The sequence below is a fragment of the Fusarium redolens genome (genome assembly GCF_020744475.1).
Source record: "Fusarium redolens strain MPI-CAGE-AT-0023 chromosome Unknown BKA55scaffold_22, whole genome shotgun sequence".
NCBI lineage: Eukaryota > Fungi > Ascomycota > Sordariomycetes > Hypocreales > Nectriaceae > Fusarium > Fusarium redolens.
The window spans coordinates 376,270-395,514 of record NW_025763685.1 but is presented as its reverse complement, the minus strand read 5'-3'; the positions used below and the strand labels follow the sequence as shown (position 1 = coordinate 395,514).

The following is a 19,245-nucleotide window of genomic DNA, read 5'->3' as shown; positions in this document are numbered from 1 at the left end:
TTACTAATGGTTTAGTTGTTGAGGCTGTTGTGATGTAATAGACCTAGCTGTGCTCCTCTGTCTGTCCTCTGTTGTGTACGGGTCGCAAGCAACGTTAAGCCTAGTTGACTGGGCTTACGGCCCATCCATATATATTTTGTCTGCTCAGGTGGGGTTAGCAGTAGGAAAGGCTTTGTGGCTTAAGAGCAAAGAGACAAGCGACGCCGTTATTCTCATGATTGGAGCCATTAAACATCTGTATACTATTGAAAGGTAGATGGTATCATTGCTTAAAGTAGAAGTATAGTGAGAAGACTGTCATGCTCATACGCTTCGCCCATCATCAGACTTATTCGGATTAGCCAACTCCCTCAGACTATCTGAATCTTCCGTCCTCGAATTCAACATCGTCTTGAGTTTACTCCTACGCCTTCCACGCTCCTCATCAGCCTCCCAACGAGCCGGCTCATTCAATCTCGTTCTCGAACCCCAAAGTCCTCTCTCTTCCAGCAACGCTTTGCACGCGGCCCAAGACGTAACAGCATAAATGACCGCATTCCAGAATCCTTGAAGCGGAAGAACTGTCGCACTCATGAATTGCAACGGTTTGCTGACTTGTGACGGATGAATATGCGAATACATCCTATTAGCGCTAGACGGAATCCACGTAATGAGAATGACAGCGAAGAACAGCATAGCGACTTTTGTGTAAGCCCATGCTGCACGGTATACATCGTTACCTGGGCGGGCCTGCGGGCGTTGGACAGGTTGGGGCATGGTGCTGGTTACACGAGCGATGGGCTGAGGTGGCTGGGGCTCAGCGTGTTCGCCAATAGCGTGGACGATAACTTGATGACCCATGTTTTGCAATTGGATCTCGTCTGGTTGGGTCGCTGCTTCGGAGGTGATGGTCACTTCGGTGGTCTTGATGTTGTTGACGGTGCTTTGGTTGGCGTATGATAGACCACCTGAGCCTGAGCCTTGGGCTTTGAGAAGTTGTTGGCGCTTTCGGTAGATGGTGCCGCCGGATCGGATGTAGATTGCGAGGGTGATGGCGATGATGACCCTGATGACATGTCAGTACACTATAATGCTCTGCGCGGTAGGGAAGACGTACCAGATTGGCCCGTAGAATGTTGCGATGCGTAGAGTATCCCATGATGAGGTGATCCAGCACCATTGAACAGCGCTGCCATAAACACGAACACCGTCGCCATTCTTAATGAAGATGAAGATAAATGCAGGTAGAAATGGGATACCGTAGCAGAGTAGTAAGTACGGAAGCTCCATCTTCCGCAGTCGCTGCGCATCGAAGCGATAATAGAACGCGAGGTAAACATTAATCGCCATTGCAAGGGTCCACAACGCATCAGCCCCAACAAAGCTGCACAAATTAGCCAAGCATAAAACAACCGATAGTGTCTGTGTAACGTACGTGTGGAGTAAGAAGGCTTGTATCTGACATCCAGCTCCATCAGGTGAGTCAATAAACGAATCAGCCATGATGAAGCAAATACTCGCCATGATATTCCCAAACGACGCGTAAAATACAAGTCGATTGATGGGTTTGTGGAAGGCATCGCAGAGACAAAAGGTTGTAATAATAAAGAGACATCCTACCAGCGATAGCACGGAGCATACTTGCTGGATGATGGTGATGAGCTTGACATCGCTGGTTGTTAGCCCGAGCTCCATTTTGTCAGGCCGCAACTGCAAAACACAGTATGGAGAAAAAGCAAAAAATTCGCAGAAATCCCTAAAAGGACATTCGTGTTTTGCACCGGGGATACAAGCCATTGTCAAGGTTTTAAGTCTCTGAATCAACACCTCCTTTCATGTGACTTTGCCGAAGGATTGATCTGCAACAGGGGAACCCCATATTTGATCTTCAAGGGGAACCCGGGACGTTGCAAATCATGGACCTAAAGTAGTATAAGGCTTAAATAGTCGCTGTTTGGTAACAAATTCAATTGGTGTAGTGTCAAATTTGTTGGTGGAGAGATGTAAGACGCCGGTAGATGTTTTCGTTTGCGAGGCTGCATTTTGAGGGATCGGCATTGGTTTTTCTGGAAGGAGGATGTTGAACCAACGCGATGGGGATTGATATGAAGATCGGAGGGGACGAGCGACAGGTAGCTGGAAGAGACTCATGAAACTTGTCCTTATCTGATCAATTATTGCGACAGGCAGAGTGCTTTGATCACAGGCTATCCTGGATTGAATCCCTGTTCAGACGGCCGTCATGCAGAGTAAGTATCCAGTCTCCAAACATTAACCACGTTAACACAAAAGGTCGACGTCGATAATACGAAATGTCCAGAAATACCTCCCGAAAACTATGCGAAAAAGTATCTCTTCTCCCCTGTTGATGAGTTGTTTTGACTGACTCGCGCCTGAGACGCGGCCAGCCTGATTTTCGTTTTACCATGCAAGTGCAAAACAAGAACCTTTTCCCAATTCGGAAGGTCAGCAAGTGATATTCCCGCCATGTACGCAATGCTGATGGATTTAATTATTCAGTTCGTACAGAGTCGTCGGCATTGACTGAAATTGACTAATTTCCAGTGGTGACATGTTTATGGGGAATGGCCGAGGGCGCGGCGAGGTTGCTCCGGTGGATAAGGGTAGAGCTTGCCTGGTGAGCAGTGACCGGCTTGTACGGCGAGTAGCTAGAATTAGCGACAAGGGCCACTGTAAGCTTGTGAGACGAGCCACTGAAACTTGCTGCATAAGCTCATATCGTCCTACCAAGCCAACATGCGCAGCGCGTCTCAAATGAGTAAAGCAAGGGCAGTTTTCGGTGATACACAGGATTAAGTGTCACGCGGCACTCGGCATTAAATAATCACAAACGTAGTTTCGGCAGTTGTCTGGAAGATTCGGCCAAGGGAGATAGTCATTGACAAGAGGCATTTATGCTAGTGAGCTGCACTACATCAATTGGGAAGGTCCAGACTTCTAGACCGGCAGTTCAGATAACAACAAGACCTTAAAGAAATTTCATGATAGGGAGTAACTTAATAGTTATAAAGAGTTTTATTAAAATCTAAGAATTAATATATATTACTTAACAGCTTGTATTATAGTTTTAAATTAAAATTATACCCTTGACCTCTCTCAGGCGTTCCTCATCATGCATACAATAGTACTCTAAAACTCCATGCCGGCAGTATACCCCCTTTCCTTCATTAGGCAATTCCTGCACTAATAACCCCACTACAGATGAACGTTCATTCACTCCTCGGCCTATAGGCAGCCACAATACGTCAACGCCATCTCCCCATTCCGCGTCGTAGTCAGGAGTTTGAGCCATGCTATGCAGGACATCACGATTTGTGTCCAAATAATACTCACATTCGAAAGGCTCTGTATGTCCTGAATCATATCCAACGCAATTTCTCCTAATCAAGAGCTGGATAATGGGGGCTCTGATATACAACCTCGAGGTAGTGCTTTCTACCGTGCTTATAGCCTCAGAATGTGTAGGCAATTATAGAGGCCGCTCCGGGTGATCATCTCTGACAAATACGGATGTCTGACGAATTTCCATATAATCGACGGGACAGATAGATGCGCAGCACCAAGATGGTAACTGCGCGTTCTTTGGTCTCTTGTATGCTCCCTGCCCACTGAACTCATTGTACCATAAAAGCCCCTGGGCAAGACTCGTTCGGAAGAGGCCATTAAATTATTCAGCTTTCAGACGTTGAATGACTACAGACGCAAGACCATGAATGGCGTATAGGCGATCCGTCTCGTATGTCAGTTGCATCTTTGAGAACTGAGAAACAAGCTGATACCATCCTTCTGAGAAGAGGATGTCTTTATGGGGCATCGCCATGATTCCTCGTGGTGTAGAGCTTTCGTTAAAGAACGGATCCTCCCACGGGACTTTTGTATCTTCCAGGAAGAGAGAACTTTGACATTCAAGGTAAAGTCCTTGAAGAGTCCAATGAAGTATCCGCTTTGCTAGTACCGCCTCTTGCGAGCACCATCCGCGTTTCGTCAGCGGCAACTCAAAAAGGCTTTCTTTCCGACATGAGCTGTTGTCAATTGCTTTGAATATGGAATGTCCTGGCTCATCTGTATGAGGTCTGGCAATCCTGATGGCAATACCGTCCATGGGAAATCTCGCGAGCGGGCGTTCAGTCAAAAGGCCTTTTTGACTATCATTCGCGGCCGATGCAGAGATACAGCAGGCCGAATTTGAGTAGTACTCTCCCATTTTAGGTGCTTCCGAGTGGAAGTCACCACTTGGTCCCTGTACAATGCACATTGCATCCACCCATAAGTATCGAAATCCCATCATTCTCGTCAGAACGATGGCATCTCGGATAGTTTTTGGAAGGGCCGATACAGCAAAGCCACGCAGCCGCGTCTCGAGATTGTTCTCGGTCGTTTCGGAATTTTCGTTTCCATCTCCCCAACAATAGCTGAGGATAAGGTAGGAAAAGTCTTGGGAGTTTGTGCAACTCTTGACCTCCACAAGCTTAACCAAACGATCATTAATCTCACCAACATCAACTAGTCGACTTGGTAGATTTGATGCATTGTATTTCGTGCCACAGCTTTCGTGGTCTGCATGCTGTTCGCGACAGTTCTCCATCCAAGGTTGGATCTGGTGCTTAATGAGTTGCTCGAGTTCCTGTTGGACATTTTCCCCATTGAAGGCTAAAATGGGTTGATATTAGTATGGAACTAGTTTCTAAGGCATGCAGCATATGATTACTTTTAATCTGGCGGGTCTTTATCTTTCCCAGCAACTCTACCTCGCCAGACTCAACAAGTTGGAACCTGGTTGCGGCACCGAAAGAGAGTGTTTGGCCCTCACGCTGTATCACCGCTGACAGAGCCAAGTCCTCGTAGCACATAGTAAGGATTAGTTCAGTTGAGGCATCTCTCAGTGACTTCATAACGTCATAGGTCACCGTACAGTCGTTGACTATGGATAACCAAGCAAATCGACACAATGAACAACCTCGATCTGCTGACTCTTGAAGAGAATAGAACGTTTCGTGGAATGGTAGACGTTTATGTAGGCTTTTGTTGGAATCAGGTTATGTTGGCCACGGAAATGATGCGCAGCAGGTGCAAAGTTGTGGGGAAGGATGTATAACAGCAACAATGTTGGCATCGCTAGATTCAGCTGGACCGATACTTGCTGCCATTGTAACCAGAAAAAGGTTATTGACAGTCAACGTCAGTTGAAAGTAAATAAATAACCTTTGGAAGTTGTAAGAGAGCAGAGACAAAAACTCGACATTAAAACATCGGGTTTTAGATTCCAGATGGCTCCGCTATTGAGCCACGTGGAGGACGAATGTGCCGCTTTAAAAACTGTAAGAATTGGGATACGAAGGAGAATATATAAGGGATTAAACGATTGATTGCTGGATCAAGTCCTTGATGTAGCTGACATGGCAGTGCAAGCCGACCCACACAATTGTCACAGGCCTCATTCTTTAAACAAACCAATTGGGCTTCATTCAGCTGACTTTCTACTGCTACGTGACAGGCACTTCAGCCCAGACTCAGCCTCACCCTGTGCCAAATCAGCCAAGAGCAGCTTCAGCTTTTCAGGACTTTGTTCTAATGTGTAACCCGTAGCAAATTACTAGGCAGCTAGGGTAGAGAAGATACTAACTATATCGGGCCAAATAGAAGCATCTTTAATTCTTAATTATATATTATTTAATTTATAAAGAAGGCATAAAGTTAACTATTTATTTAAATATTTTCTTATCTTAAGATTTTATTTTATCTTAAGATCTCACTTAGCTTAAGATTTGTTTCATCTCAAGATGTCTCTCGTCATAAGAAGATATCTTATCTCAGTTATCACTATCTTATCACTTACCTCCACGCCGAGGATGGTCTTCAGCCGAAGTAACCGTCACCTCTCGAAAGCGGAAGTTTCGGAACGATTTCCGTTCCGTGCCCCGCGTTAGCCCCCGCATCACTCGGGATTTAGCCCCGCTAAGTCGGCTTGCGGCGGCTCCATCAAAGAGTTGTAATACAAAATAAAACTGACGTCTTCACACTGCACCTCTACACGAATCTCCCCATCTCACTGTATTCTTTTGTTCAAGTTATCATGTCGTGGCTATCTATTCCCTCAGAGTCTCACTTCTCCATCGCCAACATTCCCTTTGGCATCATCTCTACTTCATCAAACGCTAAGCCTCGACCTGCTGTTGCTATCGGCGATCATGTTTTAGATCTTGACGCTTTTGCAAAAGGTGATGGTTTCTCGGGTAGTTCTGAGGTTCAGAAGCATGTTGATGTGTTTTCTCAACAATCCCTCAATGCATTCGCTGCTCTCGGTCGTCCATTCCATCGCGCGACGAGGAGTTATCTTCAGGATGTCTTTGCAAAGGACACCAAGAACCCAGTCCTGAAGGATAACCAGAAACTTCAAGACGCTGCTTTACTTAAGCGCTCTGATGTCAAGAATCATCTTCCTTTGACTATTGGGGATTACACCGACTTCTACGCGGGCAAGAATCACGCTTTCAACGTCGGTTGTCTCTTCCGTGGTCCTGATAACGCTCTTCAACCTAACTATACTCATCTTCCCGTCGCTTACCACGGAAGAGCTAGCAGCGTTGTCGTATCAGGTACACCAATTCGACGACCTTGGGGTCAAATCTTGCGTCCAGGTAACAAGGTTCCTGACCTTGCGCCATGCGAGAGGCTTGACATTGAGCTTGAGATGGGCATGTTCATCTGTCGTGAGAATGAGATGGGAAGTCCTGTCCCTATTGATGAGGCTGATGAGCACATCTTTGGTTATGTTCTCATGAATGACTGGAGCGCACGAGATATTCAGGCTTGGGAATATGTGCCTCTTGGTCCTTTCACGGCTAAGAACTTGGGTACGAGTATTAGTGCTTGGGTCGTGCTGGCTGATGCTCTTGAGGGAGCCAAGGCAGCTGGTATCAAGAATGATAACGAGATTCTGCCTTATTTGAAGGAGAAGAAGGAGAACAATGTCTTGGACATTGACCTCGAGGTTGAAATCATCAGTAAGTCTACCAATCCTACTAAATGACAACAACTAACCAAGTGCAGCTGCCGCTGGTAACAAGAACCATCTCAGCAAGACTACATCGCGAAACCTGCTTTGGTCATGGCCCCAGATGATTGCCCATCACACCATCACGGGCTGCAACCTCCGACCTGGCGATCTTCTTGGATCAGGTACGATCTCTGGTACTGAGTCTGGCACTGAAGGTAGTATGCTGGAACAGACCAAGGGCGGGAAGGTGCCCATTCAATTGAAGGATGGCGAAGAGCGCAAGTTCATCCAGAATGGTGATACCCTCATCATTCGCGGTGCTTATGGAAGTGGCGATAAGAAGGTTGGCTTTGGTGAGGTTTCGGGACAGATTCTTGAGCCTCTTCCCCTGTTCAAGTGAAGCCAGTTTGAAGAGAACGAATAGGTAGTACGAAAAGCTGAATAGACTTTACTTGCATCACTTCGTCTGTCATGTTTGCGTACATTTTATCCATATCTTAGCATGTCAGATCATGGCAGCGCGACACTCCCTCAATGTTTGAGCTTCTTGAAGAAGCCCAAGCTTTCTTTTTAAACTACCGTAAGACTACTCAGACCTTGTATATCAATTCTGTATCCATCAAGCCTTGAGATTGTCAGGCGTGTCAGGCTGATTCTGCCAATGCGCCTTCACAACAGCAGGGTGATCCTTCAAACCCTCCACAATCTTCCCGATCGTCGGAAACAGCGTCAAATCAACACCAAACCTCTCAGCATTCCACATAGCAGGCATCAAACAAGCATCCGCCAACGTCAACTCATCACCAACACTACACTTCCCCGCTGAGTCCTTAACAATCTCCTCATAAGCCTTGAGTCCATCAGTCATGAGCTGACAATTCCACTCTTCTGCATTTCCGCCGAGTTCTCTGATACGGCGCATGATACGCAGGTTTGTAACGGGTTGGATGTCGGCGCAGATGATGTTGACGAGGGTTCGGACTGTTGCTCGTGCTTCGGGGTTGGAGGGGAGGAGGGGATGGGAAGGGTGTTTTTCTTCGAGATATTCTAGGGCTGCGACGGATTGACCGATGCGAAAGGGTTTGTCGCTTGATGTATTGGAGATGAGGACGGGGACGGATGCTGATGGGTTGAGAGTTTTGTGAGAATCGGAGAGATGCTCATTTTTGAGCAGATTAACAAATGCTAGCTCATAGGGAATTCCCTTTGCGTTGAGAGCGATGCGAATACGCGCTGAGCAGGAGGATCTGAAGTAAGAGTAGAGAGTATACGGAGAGTCTGACATATCGAACGATGCAGTTTGATCACGTTATTCCTGTAGATATGAGCAATATAATTGAAGAGAAGCAGAGAACCTCCTCACATTCACCCCAAGGCCACGCCCTTCTTATGTCACCAGAATGATTGTGCAGGTATGCTGTCATTGTGTAAAACGTTACCCGTCGCTAGCCTGGTAGTGCCGAACTCAGAGGTCTTGGGGGTCGGAAGGATTCCGGTGGAATGCGGGGTGAGTGTGACAATCCGGGGTAGTTCGGGAGATCAACGGCAATGCTGTTATGGAAGTGAAGTAGTTCCGCTAATGATAGCCGGCAAAATCATGATTCTGATCGATGGGAGTATAGTAACTACGGTATGAGAGTCAACTTGTGCCTTGTAAACGTGGACGAGTGATAGTTAAAGCTTATGATATCTCAACGAGGTAAAGTGCATGAGATGAGAGTGAGTTACAAGGCTTCAATGTGATTCATGGTCAACTATTGGTTCATATGGAGATGATAATCATACAGGTCATTACATGTCAAGGATGGCATGTGTTTCAAAATCTTGAGTCTATGTTTGAGAGAGAAATCGCGATCTGTATTCATTGGTCTAATTTTTATATTGCATGGACCAGCCATGACTTGTTCATACCGCTTCTGATCCGAGTAAGGTATCATGAAGGGCAGAGTCCACAATAAGCCAACGCCGATAAAAGGATGACAAAACCACTGCTGAACCATTAACAAGACCGCTGTTGAAGATGATTGAAAGTCGCTGATAACAAGCTGACAGTAGATCGATCGCTAGCAATAAATCAAGCCGCTCATGACATTATAGCCAGGTATATAAGACTGATTCATGCTTGGAAACTGTAATAAAGACTGGCCGCGGATCACCCCATTCAAGCCGACTGTCTGCGGATATGTCCAACTGGCCCTTAGGCTCTGTTGCTGCAACAAGTATTGTTGTTGCTGCGCTGCAATGGCAAGCGCTTGTTGTTGTGTAATCTCGGTCAGCCCATTATACTGAGATTCTCCGTAAACTCCTGGACTAGCAGGCGGAGATATAGAGAGAAGAGGAGGTGACGAGGGAGGAAGAGATGAGGAGAGAGAAGATGAGGGGGATGACGGAGGTGAAGGTATAGTCGGCATAGCCGTACAACCAGAGATCTTTGCCCTGTACCCTTTAGGTCGGTACTTCGCCTGAAGAAATCTCCCTTCTCGCTTCCCGGGATGATATATAACGTCATGCCCACCAGGGACAGACGGATTGACAATGACCCTCGCTGGTCCTGGATCTTTGGAATGTGAATATGTGCCATTTAGGCAGAGAGGATACTCCATCCACGGGCCGGCTACCTTTAGCGGTAGTGCCTCGCTGTTGCGAAAGTTGTGGGGGTACGTAGCCCAAGGGCTGTACTCAGGAACATGCTCGCTTTGCTTTCGCACCTCATGTGCAGGGACCTTCTTAAAAGATACGTCCTCCACGTCGGAGAGGGAGTAGTAGGAGCATGTTGATGAGTTATCATCCATGTCATCCTCTGACCTCCTCATGTGGTCCATCTCTCCTAAGTCGGCAAGGGAAGGCATTGTTCCAAATTATACAGTGCCAGAGAGAAATTAAGAAATAGGAGGCGAGCGACCTGACTTGAGAGTATAGTTGAAGAGAATGAGGTGTCTCGGTAGGGTTGACCAAGTAGTTGTAATTGTATTGATTTGCTTTGCAGCTCAAGAGCGCATGTAGCAACACTATCTGGTAATTGACTAATCTTAACCAAGTAAGTATGGCAAGTTCTTCAGAGTAAGACAGAACGGTACTGAAATAAGTAACCAGGAGACCCCAGTAAACAGGTAAGTGCTGAAAAAAAAGAAGTAGCTGGAAGAAAGTGTCGCAAAGATTGAAGTAAAATATGGTGACCAAAAGCAAGACTGCGGCTAGCAAGCTGGCTCAAGACTGAAGACGTGCTGCAAAAGTGATGATGAAGGATGAAGAAGGAAACTGAAAACAGAGGGAGGGGAGAGGGATACTTATAGACGAAGAACAAGAGAGTTTGGAAAGATGAGAGCCTTACGGGTTGTGTTGCCCTGAGTAAAGAGGAATCACAAGATCCAAATTTAGAAAGGGTCTCCTTTGTGATAGGACGAGAACTTCAGTCTTCTGGCCGTGAACGATCCTGAACTTAAAGGGTAAAACCTTAAAAGCTTAGCAGTACAGTAAGGTTATTGCCCTGGTTCAAGTCTCTGCAAGTAATATCGTAATGGGACTGTTGTTTAAGTTTATGCATTGCGCTTTCAGCCAGTAAGAGGGTCTGCCCTTTCCCTGCATACCACTCGAGTCACAATTTAATTTTGCAGGACTACTGAATAAAGTTTCATGCCGACTTGCACGTGGATCAGGTAATAAGCATAGTAAATGCTCGGTGGTATGAAAAGATTAAGTCGATTAAGTTTGAACGCTGACTTGGCCAAAGGTTCACGATCTATGCAAAGGGTATCGACCAATCATGAGTAACAAGCTGTCATTTTGTTCCCCATCGAAGCAAAATTTCTGAACGCATTTAGCTTCGCAGTGATATTCAGAAGTGAATTAAAGGCCATGATTGCGCTTTGAGTAAGTTGCTATTCGTCCTACCCTTCTCGAGGATGCCCGTGATCTGTTCACGCAAGCGAGAATGTAGCGAACACGAGATTGTAAAAGTTTACATCAGGGACTCAGCCTCTAGAGACATCACCCTCCCGCAGTATCCAATGACTGCCTTCCAAGGTGCTGGGAAGCTGAGTTAAGCTTACGTCAAAAGACAATGCACAGAGGTGACGTCTCCTGATCATGGTTGCTGTTGCTACAGTGATACTCCTCGTAGCCCAAAGAAGTTTCTCATGGGATAGCTTCGACTGTCTTACTCTTAGCACTGAAGTTAGTATAATGTGAGTCATGTTGCGTGAAGAGGAACTCACGTGGCTTGTGAAATGAGCGTCAAATGAAAGGACAGCAATACTCAAGAATGAAGACGTGGGAACCTCTTGTCATGTCCTTGGTGTGGCGTAATAAAGAGTATTCAGCAGTCATCGACGAGAAGAAACGTCAAAAACACTGGAGGACTTCATCGACGCAGAGAAGTACCTTTGTCTATGGTATTGCTGGGCTTCAGGCACTTGGATCTTAGCTCCTCAGAGCAAAGCTGCGCTGTCAACCGAGTTACTAAGGCAAGGTTTATGAAACAACCTATCACCAGGGCTGGTCCTATGTTAAACTGCAAGCTTGGTTTGTGAATAGGACGCACGCAATCCTTTAACACCTTCGATTATGGGGTCGACCGTCTCTTGGCTTCTTGCCTGAGTAGTGTACACTCATGAATCTTACTCAACGTTGATTGGACAGACAGTTCTCAAAGTCTTTTAACAGCATGTAAATGGTTGATGTTTAAGCTGAAAAGACGTATAGTTCAACAACAATGATTAATGTTATCACTTCTGAGTCAAGTTACTTCATCATGCCGGAGACAAGGTTAAGCTCTATACCAGAATGTAGCGTTAGTTAGAATGGCAATATACGAAAGGTCAGTGAGTTGACAGATAAACATGTGTGCATGTAAACCTTTCCGCCACGAGCGAAGCAATTTCGAGCGCAGCAGTGGCTTAGTCAAGCCCTTTTTGCATAATGAATTGAAGTCTAACTTGTATAAAATTAAGATATCGTGATCACGCTGTCTATGACGTGTTCGCCTTCACGAGGTAGCTAACTCAAAGGTGATAGTCATCGGGTCGCTGGACCCTTTGTCCCCTTCTCTCCCAAACTCCCTCAATGTTCATATCCCTCGCTCCACTGTGACATGTCAGTATCGAATTGCCAGGAAGGTTTTCAGGCAACTTACTCGTCTCTCCAAATGATGGTAGGTTCTGTCTGACCCTTCCCAGGGTTTCTGAACACAATGTTCTTTTTCTATGCAAATGTTAGCCACCACCGCGTTTACGTGTTGAAGTGATACGTACCAATCCAAGGGATAGGTGAATAGCAGGAGGATCAACCGTGACCTTCTGCTCAGGCCGTCCGCCGTTCACCATAGCAGCAATGTTCTGCGCAACAACCTGGGCCTGTCCAGCTCCAGGTCTCGCAGCCTTGTGAGCGCCACTATCGGCAATATCACCGCAGGCATAGAGATTCGTGTACTCCGGGTCAGCGAACTGCAGAGTTGGGGCAACCCGAATGAAGCCGTTGGCGGGGTTGATGATTTCGTATCCTGGCGTGGGCTGAAGATCGTTCAGGAACTGGTTGTTTGGTGTTTGGCCTGTTGCTGGAATGACGAGATCTGTTTGTATCTTTCGTCCGTCTTTGAGTTCTAGTTCGAATGTTGATCCGTCTGTTGGGAAGCCCTTTGACGGGATGACGGCTCGTGTGCCGGTGATAACACTGCTCCGTTAGTATTTCTAATTTCTTCGCGTAAAGGCTTACTTACTCAACACCAAGCTCCTGCAATCTATCCCGAAGAATAGCATCCATCTTCTCATGATAAAGCTGCATAAGCCTATCCCTTGAATGAACCAACGTAACCTTCTTCTCCGGATAAACCTCCCCTAGATCCGTCGCCATCTGCACCCCAACAGCACCACCACCAACAATAACAATTGACTTTGCATTCTTGATTCCTTGCTGATAAGCCTTGAAGTAATCGACAGAAGGCTTCTTTTCATCGTGCTGCATGTTACTAGGTGCTTGAAGTCGAGTTCCTGTAGTGACGACTGCGTACTCAAAGGGGATTTCTGTTGAGCCTTGCCATGGTCTGTCGAGAGTGAGTTGGTTCTTTTGGAGGGACACTGCTCTGGCGCGAACTATGGAGTGGTTGGAGGCGTTGGGGAGGGAGGAGAAGAAGCCGGTGTAGGGGATGAAGGCCTTGTGTTCGTGGTCTGGCACGATGGCGAATCGAGGCTGAGGGGTGTTAGTATGAGTTAGAAGGGATTGAGGCGTGACTTACGAATGCGAAGAGATGATGGAAATGGCTGTGAGGCTCTATTAACAGGACCTAAGCTATTGTTAGCATGTTCTTTTTGAGTATACAATGCGATGCGGTATTCGTACTCGGTGAGTAACTGGCAGAAGCGTAGCCAGTTCTTTCACAGCAGCCTAGATTCTCATGTCAGTCAAACCATCACCATTCCCAAAAGAATAAACTTACAAGCCCAACATACGAGCCCCCAATAACAATAACATTCTTCAAACCAGCAGTCATCTTGAATAATCTTTAATAAATGTCTTCAACAATAACAAGAGAAACAAGAAAGCGAGAATTAACAGATGAAAAACGACGAGATCTCGGCTTCTTTTATCTACGCCATCTTATCAATCTACGGGGTCCCCGCCTCCGGATGTACGCTTTGCCGGTTATCCGAATTTAATTCCGAAATCGGCTTTTTCTTTCGGCATTTTATCCTTTCTTCATCAAAACGCGAGTCAGCGCTAAAGAAACGCCATGATTTAGTGCCCGGCTTGGAAATGCGGCTTTTGGACCTGCATGCGAAGGTGACGAGTTCCCCAAATTGGATGGGGTGAACGTTTGGTTGCTTGGCAGGGATGGGATCTTGGATGTAACGTCGACTCTGGGTTGAAGTCATACGAATCTATTGTTCGGCCGAGTTAATGAAACTCTATATAGAGAGATCTTCATTAAAAAGATGGGTGAGGTACTGATGCCGATGGGTTGTGACTCGTAACGCGCGGCTCGGCTCGGCTCGGCGCTTAATAATCTTGAGCGGGATGAGATGACGAAGCAGGACAAGGGAAGCGTAATAACAATTAGTTCCAGGCCTTGCATTTACGTAGTAGCGTGGCATTGAAGCATAAACTATCTTTTCTAGACTTGAATGACTCATACAGCCTGCTGAACGTCCTTTGTTGAGATAGGGCTGCGTCGTCATCATTGGTGATTGCGTGCTCCACTTTCATCAGATCAAATTGGAGATGTTGAGGTGGGTCCTCTTCTATGTCAAGATAGGACGACATTGCGCAATGGCTGATGTAGTTGCCAGGTAGTCTAATAATTCTCTACCGATGATTATTATGTACTGTATTATCATGAATGTGATACACTTCATCGAACTTAGGGCTGGGCTCACGCCTTGGTTCTATACAATTAGACAGGGCGATGATAGAGTCGGATATTTGCAAATGACAAAGCAAGTTAAAACGATGCAGACGTGGACCGAAGGCCTTGTCTATAGACCTGGAAGGATCTTATAGTAACTATAATCTTATCTTCGTATTCTAGGCAGTAAACATAATTTGTCGAGTTCTAGAGGAACGTTTGAATCATAGGAGAATCTCAGTCAGAACTATCGAGGATGGCCGATAGTACTGGGGCTCAAATCTGTTGTCTTCTCGAGTCTCCCATAGCCTGACCTGCTTCGTCTCTCATGTTCAGATACCCTCAAGTGCAGGGTTTTTATAGAGATTGGGTTCAAGATGCAAAGGTTCGTGGAGTAATAGAATACTTAGCAAGTGAGAAGAAGATGGCTATAAATATAATACGTCAAGGGTTTTCCTCCTGTTAAATCTTGCGCTGTAAATGGAAGACTGGTCTTACCAGTACCAATCACCGTGAGCTTATACTTCGTTCAGATTGTCCCAAGACACTCATTTAACATACAATCGCCCATCCAAACGCCTACAAGGTCCTGGCCCAAAACTAATTCTCAACCATAGAGCTCAACTTCTTCAAATACTCCCTCCCTCCCTCAACAATCCTCCTATTCAAGATAACAAACTCATCCTCCTCACTCCCCTCAACAGCCAAATACGTAAAGAAAGCACCCAGCTCCTCATTCCGAATAACATAATCATCACCTAACAGCAACTGAGCTAGATACCCAGGCACTCTCATTCTCTTTGTGATAACACCACCAGGTCTTAACATCCAAGCCTTCCAAACAGCCGCGTGCTCTTTTGCAAGCTCTAGTGAGCGAAGCTCATACAAGCCCTGTAGACTGTTAGGAGGGTTTGAGGTAGGATGAAGGGAGGACTTGTACTTTGAGTTTGCGAGGATAGTCGTTTACCCATAACTTCGCATCTTGGTCTTGAACAACCCACTTCCCACTGAGATGAATAAACCGAAATGGGTCTCTTTTAGGCTGTTTCTCGAGAAGTGGTGCGAAAGCGAATTGGAAAGCGAGGGGGTACTCCATATCAACGTTGACGTTTCCTCTATACGAACCCATGGCACTTCAACTATCAGCCTATGCATCTTCAAACACCATCATTATCCAGAGGGAGATCAAGGGCAACTTACCAGATCATAGCAGCAGCATCAACATGCGGCAATAAAACATCCTCCGACCATTTTGAAAAGTCTTTTATCATAACTGTCTGAAGTTTCGGATGATCTGATACTTCAGCGGGGAGGGCGCGGCGCACGAATGCGACTACTGATGTGATGTTTGGATGGGAGAGACATTGGCGGAGGGCTTCACCGCCGATGGAGCCTGTTGCGCCTAAGAAGAGGACTTTCATTGTGAATTGGGGATGTACTGTGAAGTTTTGTTGGGAGGAGAGTTGAGGCTCAAGTGACTGTTATATACAGGAATGTAATGTTCGTTTATGGAAATACTGGTTGCGGACTTTCAAGGATGACGATCCCAAAGTCCGCCAGCCTCAATCAGCCATTTGCGTATCTTTAGTTATCTAATTACCACCTAAATAAAGAGAAAGGAATTGCAAAAGGTGGCCAATTGGAAAGGAGATTAAAACTGGTCAATTCGGCTTACGCTTTGGCTTATTTTACAAGCCAATACGCTATACGAAAATGCTGGGAGTCGAGATTAATTCTCCGCAGTGGTGTCGTGGCTCACATCAGCCAAAACATTCCTTCAGCGGGTCATCCAGTTCGAGACGCCCTGCAATAATGATAATATCGGATGGACTAATAGGTCCTTATGTCGTGTCAAACTCGAAAATATTGTGTTCAATTTGACGCAGTAGCAGTGGTAGTATTGTTAGGCAGTCAATCGCTATGCGCGCCATCAACAAGGCCCAGCCAGCCGATTGCTGGGTTGCTCCTCATTGACACTTGACTCGCTGCCTACCGAACCGGCCCGGTCCTCATTGTCATTGCAGACGAGCCATTGACTAAGTATGAACGTGAGGAATCTCAATTGAATCCCATCTTTGTAGTATCATATCCGTCAATGGCGCCAGCTGATCTCATCTGTCGTCAAGAGAGCTCAAAGGGCAATAATCATGGCCGAAATAATGCCCGAAATACTGCCCGACCCTATATTCACCTTGTCAGACCTCACGCTCACTCGCGCCCAAGCCGACGACCTAGCTTCGATTCAATACATCGTCAACGCAGCATATGAGAAATACATCCCTCGGATTGGCAAGCCTCCCGCCCCAATGACAGCGGACTATGCATCGCTGCTCACAACCCATGACATGTTCATCCTGCGCACCGCTCAATCACCCATCGGCGCGCTCCTTCTTCATCACGACACTAGCGCAGAAGCCATGAAAGTCGAGAACCTAGTCGTTGATCCAAGTGCGCAAGGCCGTGGTTACGGCAAGGTGCTGATGCGCTATGCAGAAGACTTTGCGCAGTCGCGAGGTTGTAATGCGTTGGAGCTGTATACGAATGTCAAGATGGTGGAGAATCTGAGGCTGTATTTTAAGATGGGGTTCGTGGAGACTGGGAGGAGAAAGGAGGATGGATTTGAGCGTGTATATTTTCGTAAAATGATAAAATAATGTGCGAATGAACTTTTATTCAATTGCGATGCATCGATTGATCGTCATGTACAGATGAAGGCGACGCGCAGATGAAGAGCCTGCTTCACATCGCGTGCGCCAATTGATCGCCACGCTCAAATGCTTGGTATGTACAATTACATCGGGTATCTCTATCGCGACAATACAATGCTTGCTGCCCTGCCCTCACGAACCCTTCAACCTCTCAAAACTAAAGTTCCAAACCTCTGCCCTTCTCGGCCCATCACTCGACTCAACCAGCCCAACATGCTGCAAAACACTCGGATCAAGCGCCCACTTGCTCAACCCATTATCCCTCGCGTAATCCTCCATGATCATATCCCCCGGGAACTGATACGGCGGCTCCCGCAGAAAATCCTGCAGGTTCTGCAAGTGATGGTTCGGAAACACCAGCCCTTGTGCACAGCATCCGTACCGTGGCATTTCGCGCACCGTGGGCGAGCGCGTGAAGAGTCTGTGGAGTGTGATTCGGCCGGTGACAAAGGCGAGGGCTAGGCAGGCGGGGATCCAGAGACCGAGGAGTAGAGCGACTGTTTGGGCGAAATCTTTGGTTGCGAATGATCCAGCGTGGCGGCGTTGTCTGCATCGCAGCGCGAGTAAGAGACACGCTATCAAGGCGGTATATCCCAGTATGACGACCTTTAAATAGTCAAAGATCTCTTCGTTGTTCCAGCCCATAAAGATCTCGGAGTAGAATAACCGCAGGTACATCCAATCTTTATGCGCATCGGTCGCCTTCTGTTCAACTTCCATAACACCCTTTTTGAACCTCGTGAACCAATCGGGCGAAGCTATGATATCGTCTTCGATGAGCGCAAAATAAGTCGGATCGCGTTTTCGACACGTTTCGAAGAGGACCGAGTGGTCAAGTCGTATGTTCTCCACGCGATCGTCGCTTCGTCCCATACCGCGAACATCGTGAGGAAGAACTTTGTAATTGAGCTTCGACTCAGTTTTCGTATCGTTCGAATACACTAAAACATCGTCGGCCAGACCGAACAACCAATCCTTCCCATAAGCGAAGTGTCTCGTGGGATCTTTATCCGCTAGCAGAACAACAATGTGAATCTGATTACGCTCATTCGGCGTCAACGTATCAACAAGACTTCCGACCGTATGCGCCAAAAAGCCCGATGTCGTACGATTGATACTGGGAATGCCGATGCAGAGAAATTCATTGTCGACTTGTACTTCGGTGCGTTGTTTATGCGCGACGGGATAAATCTCGCGTTCGAGGAAAGCGTCGACTTGTTTTTCGCGGAGGGCTGAGTAGCGACGGTTAAAGGCGATGCGGGACTTGTAGAAGAAGGATGAAGGGTCGTCGTAGGAGTTGCGGTAGGACCAGATTAGGGCGGTGAACCACATCAGCCAGAAGCCGATGTTTGCGTGGGAAGGGCGCATGTCTTCATGTCGCGTGCGATTGAAGAGAGGATGTTTGGAGAGAGAATTGATGGGTTGGGGGGAATTGAATCGGGTTTAGGGATTGGGGGAGTTTGACTTAGGGCGCGGCCGCTGATGTTACAGTGTTTACCCCGCTGTACCGGAGATACGAAGTGTGATGATTGGTGCGTTTGCGGGGCCCCTTTTTAAGAACGCTAAGCCTTACGCTTTGATTGGTGATATCACTACACGTGCTGAATCCTTTGAGATGCATCCGAGGCGCAGTTTTTGCCAAGGTATTCAGGAACACGCTGCTCTGTTCAGAGGAGGAATTGAGAGCAGAAAGGGTCTGCGTTTCTCTTGTGCTGTCAGTTATTTCTGAGAATTTGGGATTCTCAATCAGCAACACTGAAGCTTGTGTTGCTGCTCTGTAAATCACGTCGGTGCCAGTCAGATATTTGTGAATAGCGCCAAGTTGAGAATGCGCTGGTGGAGTGAATGTCGCGCATCACCAGATAGAGTGAATGAGCACAGATCTGAAGCATTGGGTGTGATTAACTTCAGTCTATGAGCGTGAGAAAGACACATATCTGGCACTGACAAGACTCAATCACGAGCGAATGAATCATGCCTCCTCAGTCACAATGGAGATATATACTCCCTACACGCCCAATGTCATGTCCAAAGTCACGCTTCGGCATACAGAAACAAACACTGCATTACAAGAACCAGAACACTTAACTTCACAATGGCTACAACAACCAAGAGCATTATGTGTCACCATGGTATCATGCCCCTTCCTCCTCTCGCAGACGAGGATATGACTCTGAACCCGTTACTCAACGACCTAGCATGCA

The 19,245-nt window shown here is 46.7% G+C and overlaps 9 protein-coding genes across 9 annotated transcripts; 2 read left to right on the top strand and 7 right to left on the bottom strand.

Annotated features, from left to right (window-relative positions):
- Positions 1-303: 303 nt before the first annotated feature.
- Positions 304-1,674, bottom strand: BKA55DRAFT_525519 (uncharacterized protein; the record flags this gene model as incomplete). The annotated part of the gene is made up of 3 exons (XM_046188764.1): positions 304-1,045; positions 1,097-1,363; positions 1,415-1,674. The coding sequence occupies 3 exons, from the start codon at positions 1,672-1,674 to the stop codon at positions 304-306; spliced, it is 1,269 nt and encodes a 422-aa protein (XP_046043175.1).
- Positions 1,675-3,629: 1,955 nt separating this feature from the next.
- BKA55DRAFT_715369 (heterokaryon incompatibility protein-domain-containing protein) lies at positions 3,630-4,892 on the bottom strand (the record flags this gene model as incomplete). Its single annotated transcript, XM_046200883.1, has 2 exons — positions 3,630-4,650; positions 4,709-4,892. 2 exons carry the CDS (start codon positions 4,890-4,892, stop codon positions 3,668-3,670), a joined length of 1,167 nt encoding a protein of 388 aa, XP_046043174.1. The 3' UTR covers positions 3,630-3,667.
- A 1,099-nt stretch (positions 4,893-5,991) lies between these two features.
- Positions 5,992-7,452, top strand: BKA55DRAFT_654523 (uncharacterized protein). Its single transcript, XM_046197397.1, has 2 exons — positions 5,992-7,004; positions 7,051-7,452. Exons 1-2 carry the CDS (start codon positions 6,074-6,076, stop codon positions 7,395-7,397), a joined length of 1,278 nt encoding a protein of 425 aa, XP_046043173.1. The 5' UTR covers positions 5,992-6,073; the 3' UTR covers positions 7,398-7,452.
- Positions 7,453-8,434, bottom strand: BKA55DRAFT_583018 (glutathione S-transferase). Its single transcript, XM_046194165.1, has one exon. The coding sequence runs from the start codon at positions 8,280-8,282 to the stop codon at positions 7,617-7,619; it is 666 nt and encodes a 221-aa protein (XP_046043172.1). The 5' UTR covers positions 8,283-8,434; the 3' UTR covers positions 7,453-7,616.
- A 626-nt stretch (positions 8,435-9,060) lies between these two features.
- BKA55DRAFT_598754 (uncharacterized protein) lies at positions 9,061-9,846 on the bottom strand (the record flags this gene model as incomplete). Its single annotated transcript, XM_046196286.1, has 1 exon — positions 9,061-9,846. One exon carries the CDS (start codon positions 9,844-9,846, stop codon positions 9,061-9,063), a length of 786 nt encoding a protein of 261 aa, XP_046043171.1.
- A 2,054-nt stretch (positions 9,847-11,900) lies between these two features.
- Positions 11,901-13,620, bottom strand: BKA55DRAFT_625711 (uncharacterized protein). Its single transcript, XM_046196837.1, has 7 exons — positions 13,428-13,620; positions 13,331-13,375; positions 13,227-13,274; positions 12,711-13,180; positions 12,247-12,664; positions 12,129-12,196; positions 11,901-12,079 (listed from the first exon to the last, which is right to left on the bottom strand). The coding sequence occupies exons 1-7, from the start codon at positions 13,479-13,481 to the stop codon at positions 11,998-12,000; spliced, it is 1,185 nt and encodes a 394-aa protein (XP_046043170.1). The 5' UTR covers positions 13,482-13,620; the 3' UTR covers positions 11,901-11,997.
- Positions 13,621-13,703: 83 nt separating this feature from the next.
- On the bottom strand, positions 13,704-15,754 carry BKA55DRAFT_715363 (uncharacterized protein; the record flags this gene model as incomplete). Its single annotated transcript, XM_046200882.1, has 4 exons — positions 13,704-14,261; positions 15,046-15,224; positions 15,268-15,466; positions 15,534-15,754. The coding sequence occupies 4 exons, from the start codon at positions 15,752-15,754 to the stop codon at positions 14,045-14,047; spliced, it is 816 nt and encodes a 271-aa protein (XP_046043169.1). The 3' UTR covers positions 13,704-14,044.
- Positions 15,755-16,492: 738 nt separating this feature from the next.
- BKA55DRAFT_525962 (acyl-CoA N-acyltransferase) lies at positions 16,493-16,987 on the top strand (the record flags this gene model as incomplete). Its single annotated transcript, XM_046188793.1, has 1 exon — positions 16,493-16,987. The coding sequence occupies one exon, from the start codon at positions 16,493-16,495 to the stop codon at positions 16,985-16,987; it is 495 nt and encodes a 164-aa protein (XP_046043168.1).
- A 1-nt stretch (position 16,988) lies between these two features.
- BKA55DRAFT_583013 (region-domain-containing protein) lies at positions 16,989-18,474 on the bottom strand. The gene has a single exon (XM_046194164.1). It carries the CDS (start codon positions 18,407-18,409, stop codon positions 17,174-17,176), a length of 1,236 nt encoding a protein of 411 aa, XP_046043167.1. The 5' UTR covers positions 18,410-18,474; the 3' UTR covers positions 16,989-17,173.
- Positions 18,475-19,245: the final 771 nt, after the last annotated feature.

Bases quoted from the DNA above. Each gene is read 5' to 3' on its own strand.
- BKA55DRAFT_654523 (XM_046197397.1), top strand. From the start codon at position 6,074: ATGTCGTGGCTATCTATTCCCTCAGAGTCTCACTTCTCCATCGCCAAC. The intron at 7,005-7,050 runs GTAAGTCTACCA...AACCAAGTGCAG, and splicing joins CCTCGAGGTTGAAATCATCA to CTGCCGCTGGTAACAAGAAC.
- BKA55DRAFT_583018 (XM_046194165.1), bottom strand. From the start codon at position 8,282: ATGTCAGACTCTCCGTATACTCTCTACTCTTACTTCAGATCCTCCTGC.
- BKA55DRAFT_625711 (XM_046196837.1), bottom strand. From the start codon at position 13,481: ATGACTGCTGGTTTGAAGAATGTTATTGTTATTGGGGGCTCGTATGTT. The intron at 13,275-13,330 runs GTACGAATACCG...ACAATAGCTTAG, and splicing joins TTCTGCCAGTTACTCACCGA to GTCCTGTTAATAGAGCCTCA. The intron at 12,665-12,710 runs GTAAGTAAGCCT...CTAACGGAGCAG, and splicing joins TTGCAGGAGCTTGGTGTTGA to TGTTATCACCGGCACACGAG.
- BKA55DRAFT_583013 (XM_046194164.1), bottom strand. From the start codon at position 18,409: ATGCGCCCTTCCCACGCAAACATCGGCTTCTGGCTGATGTGGTTCACC.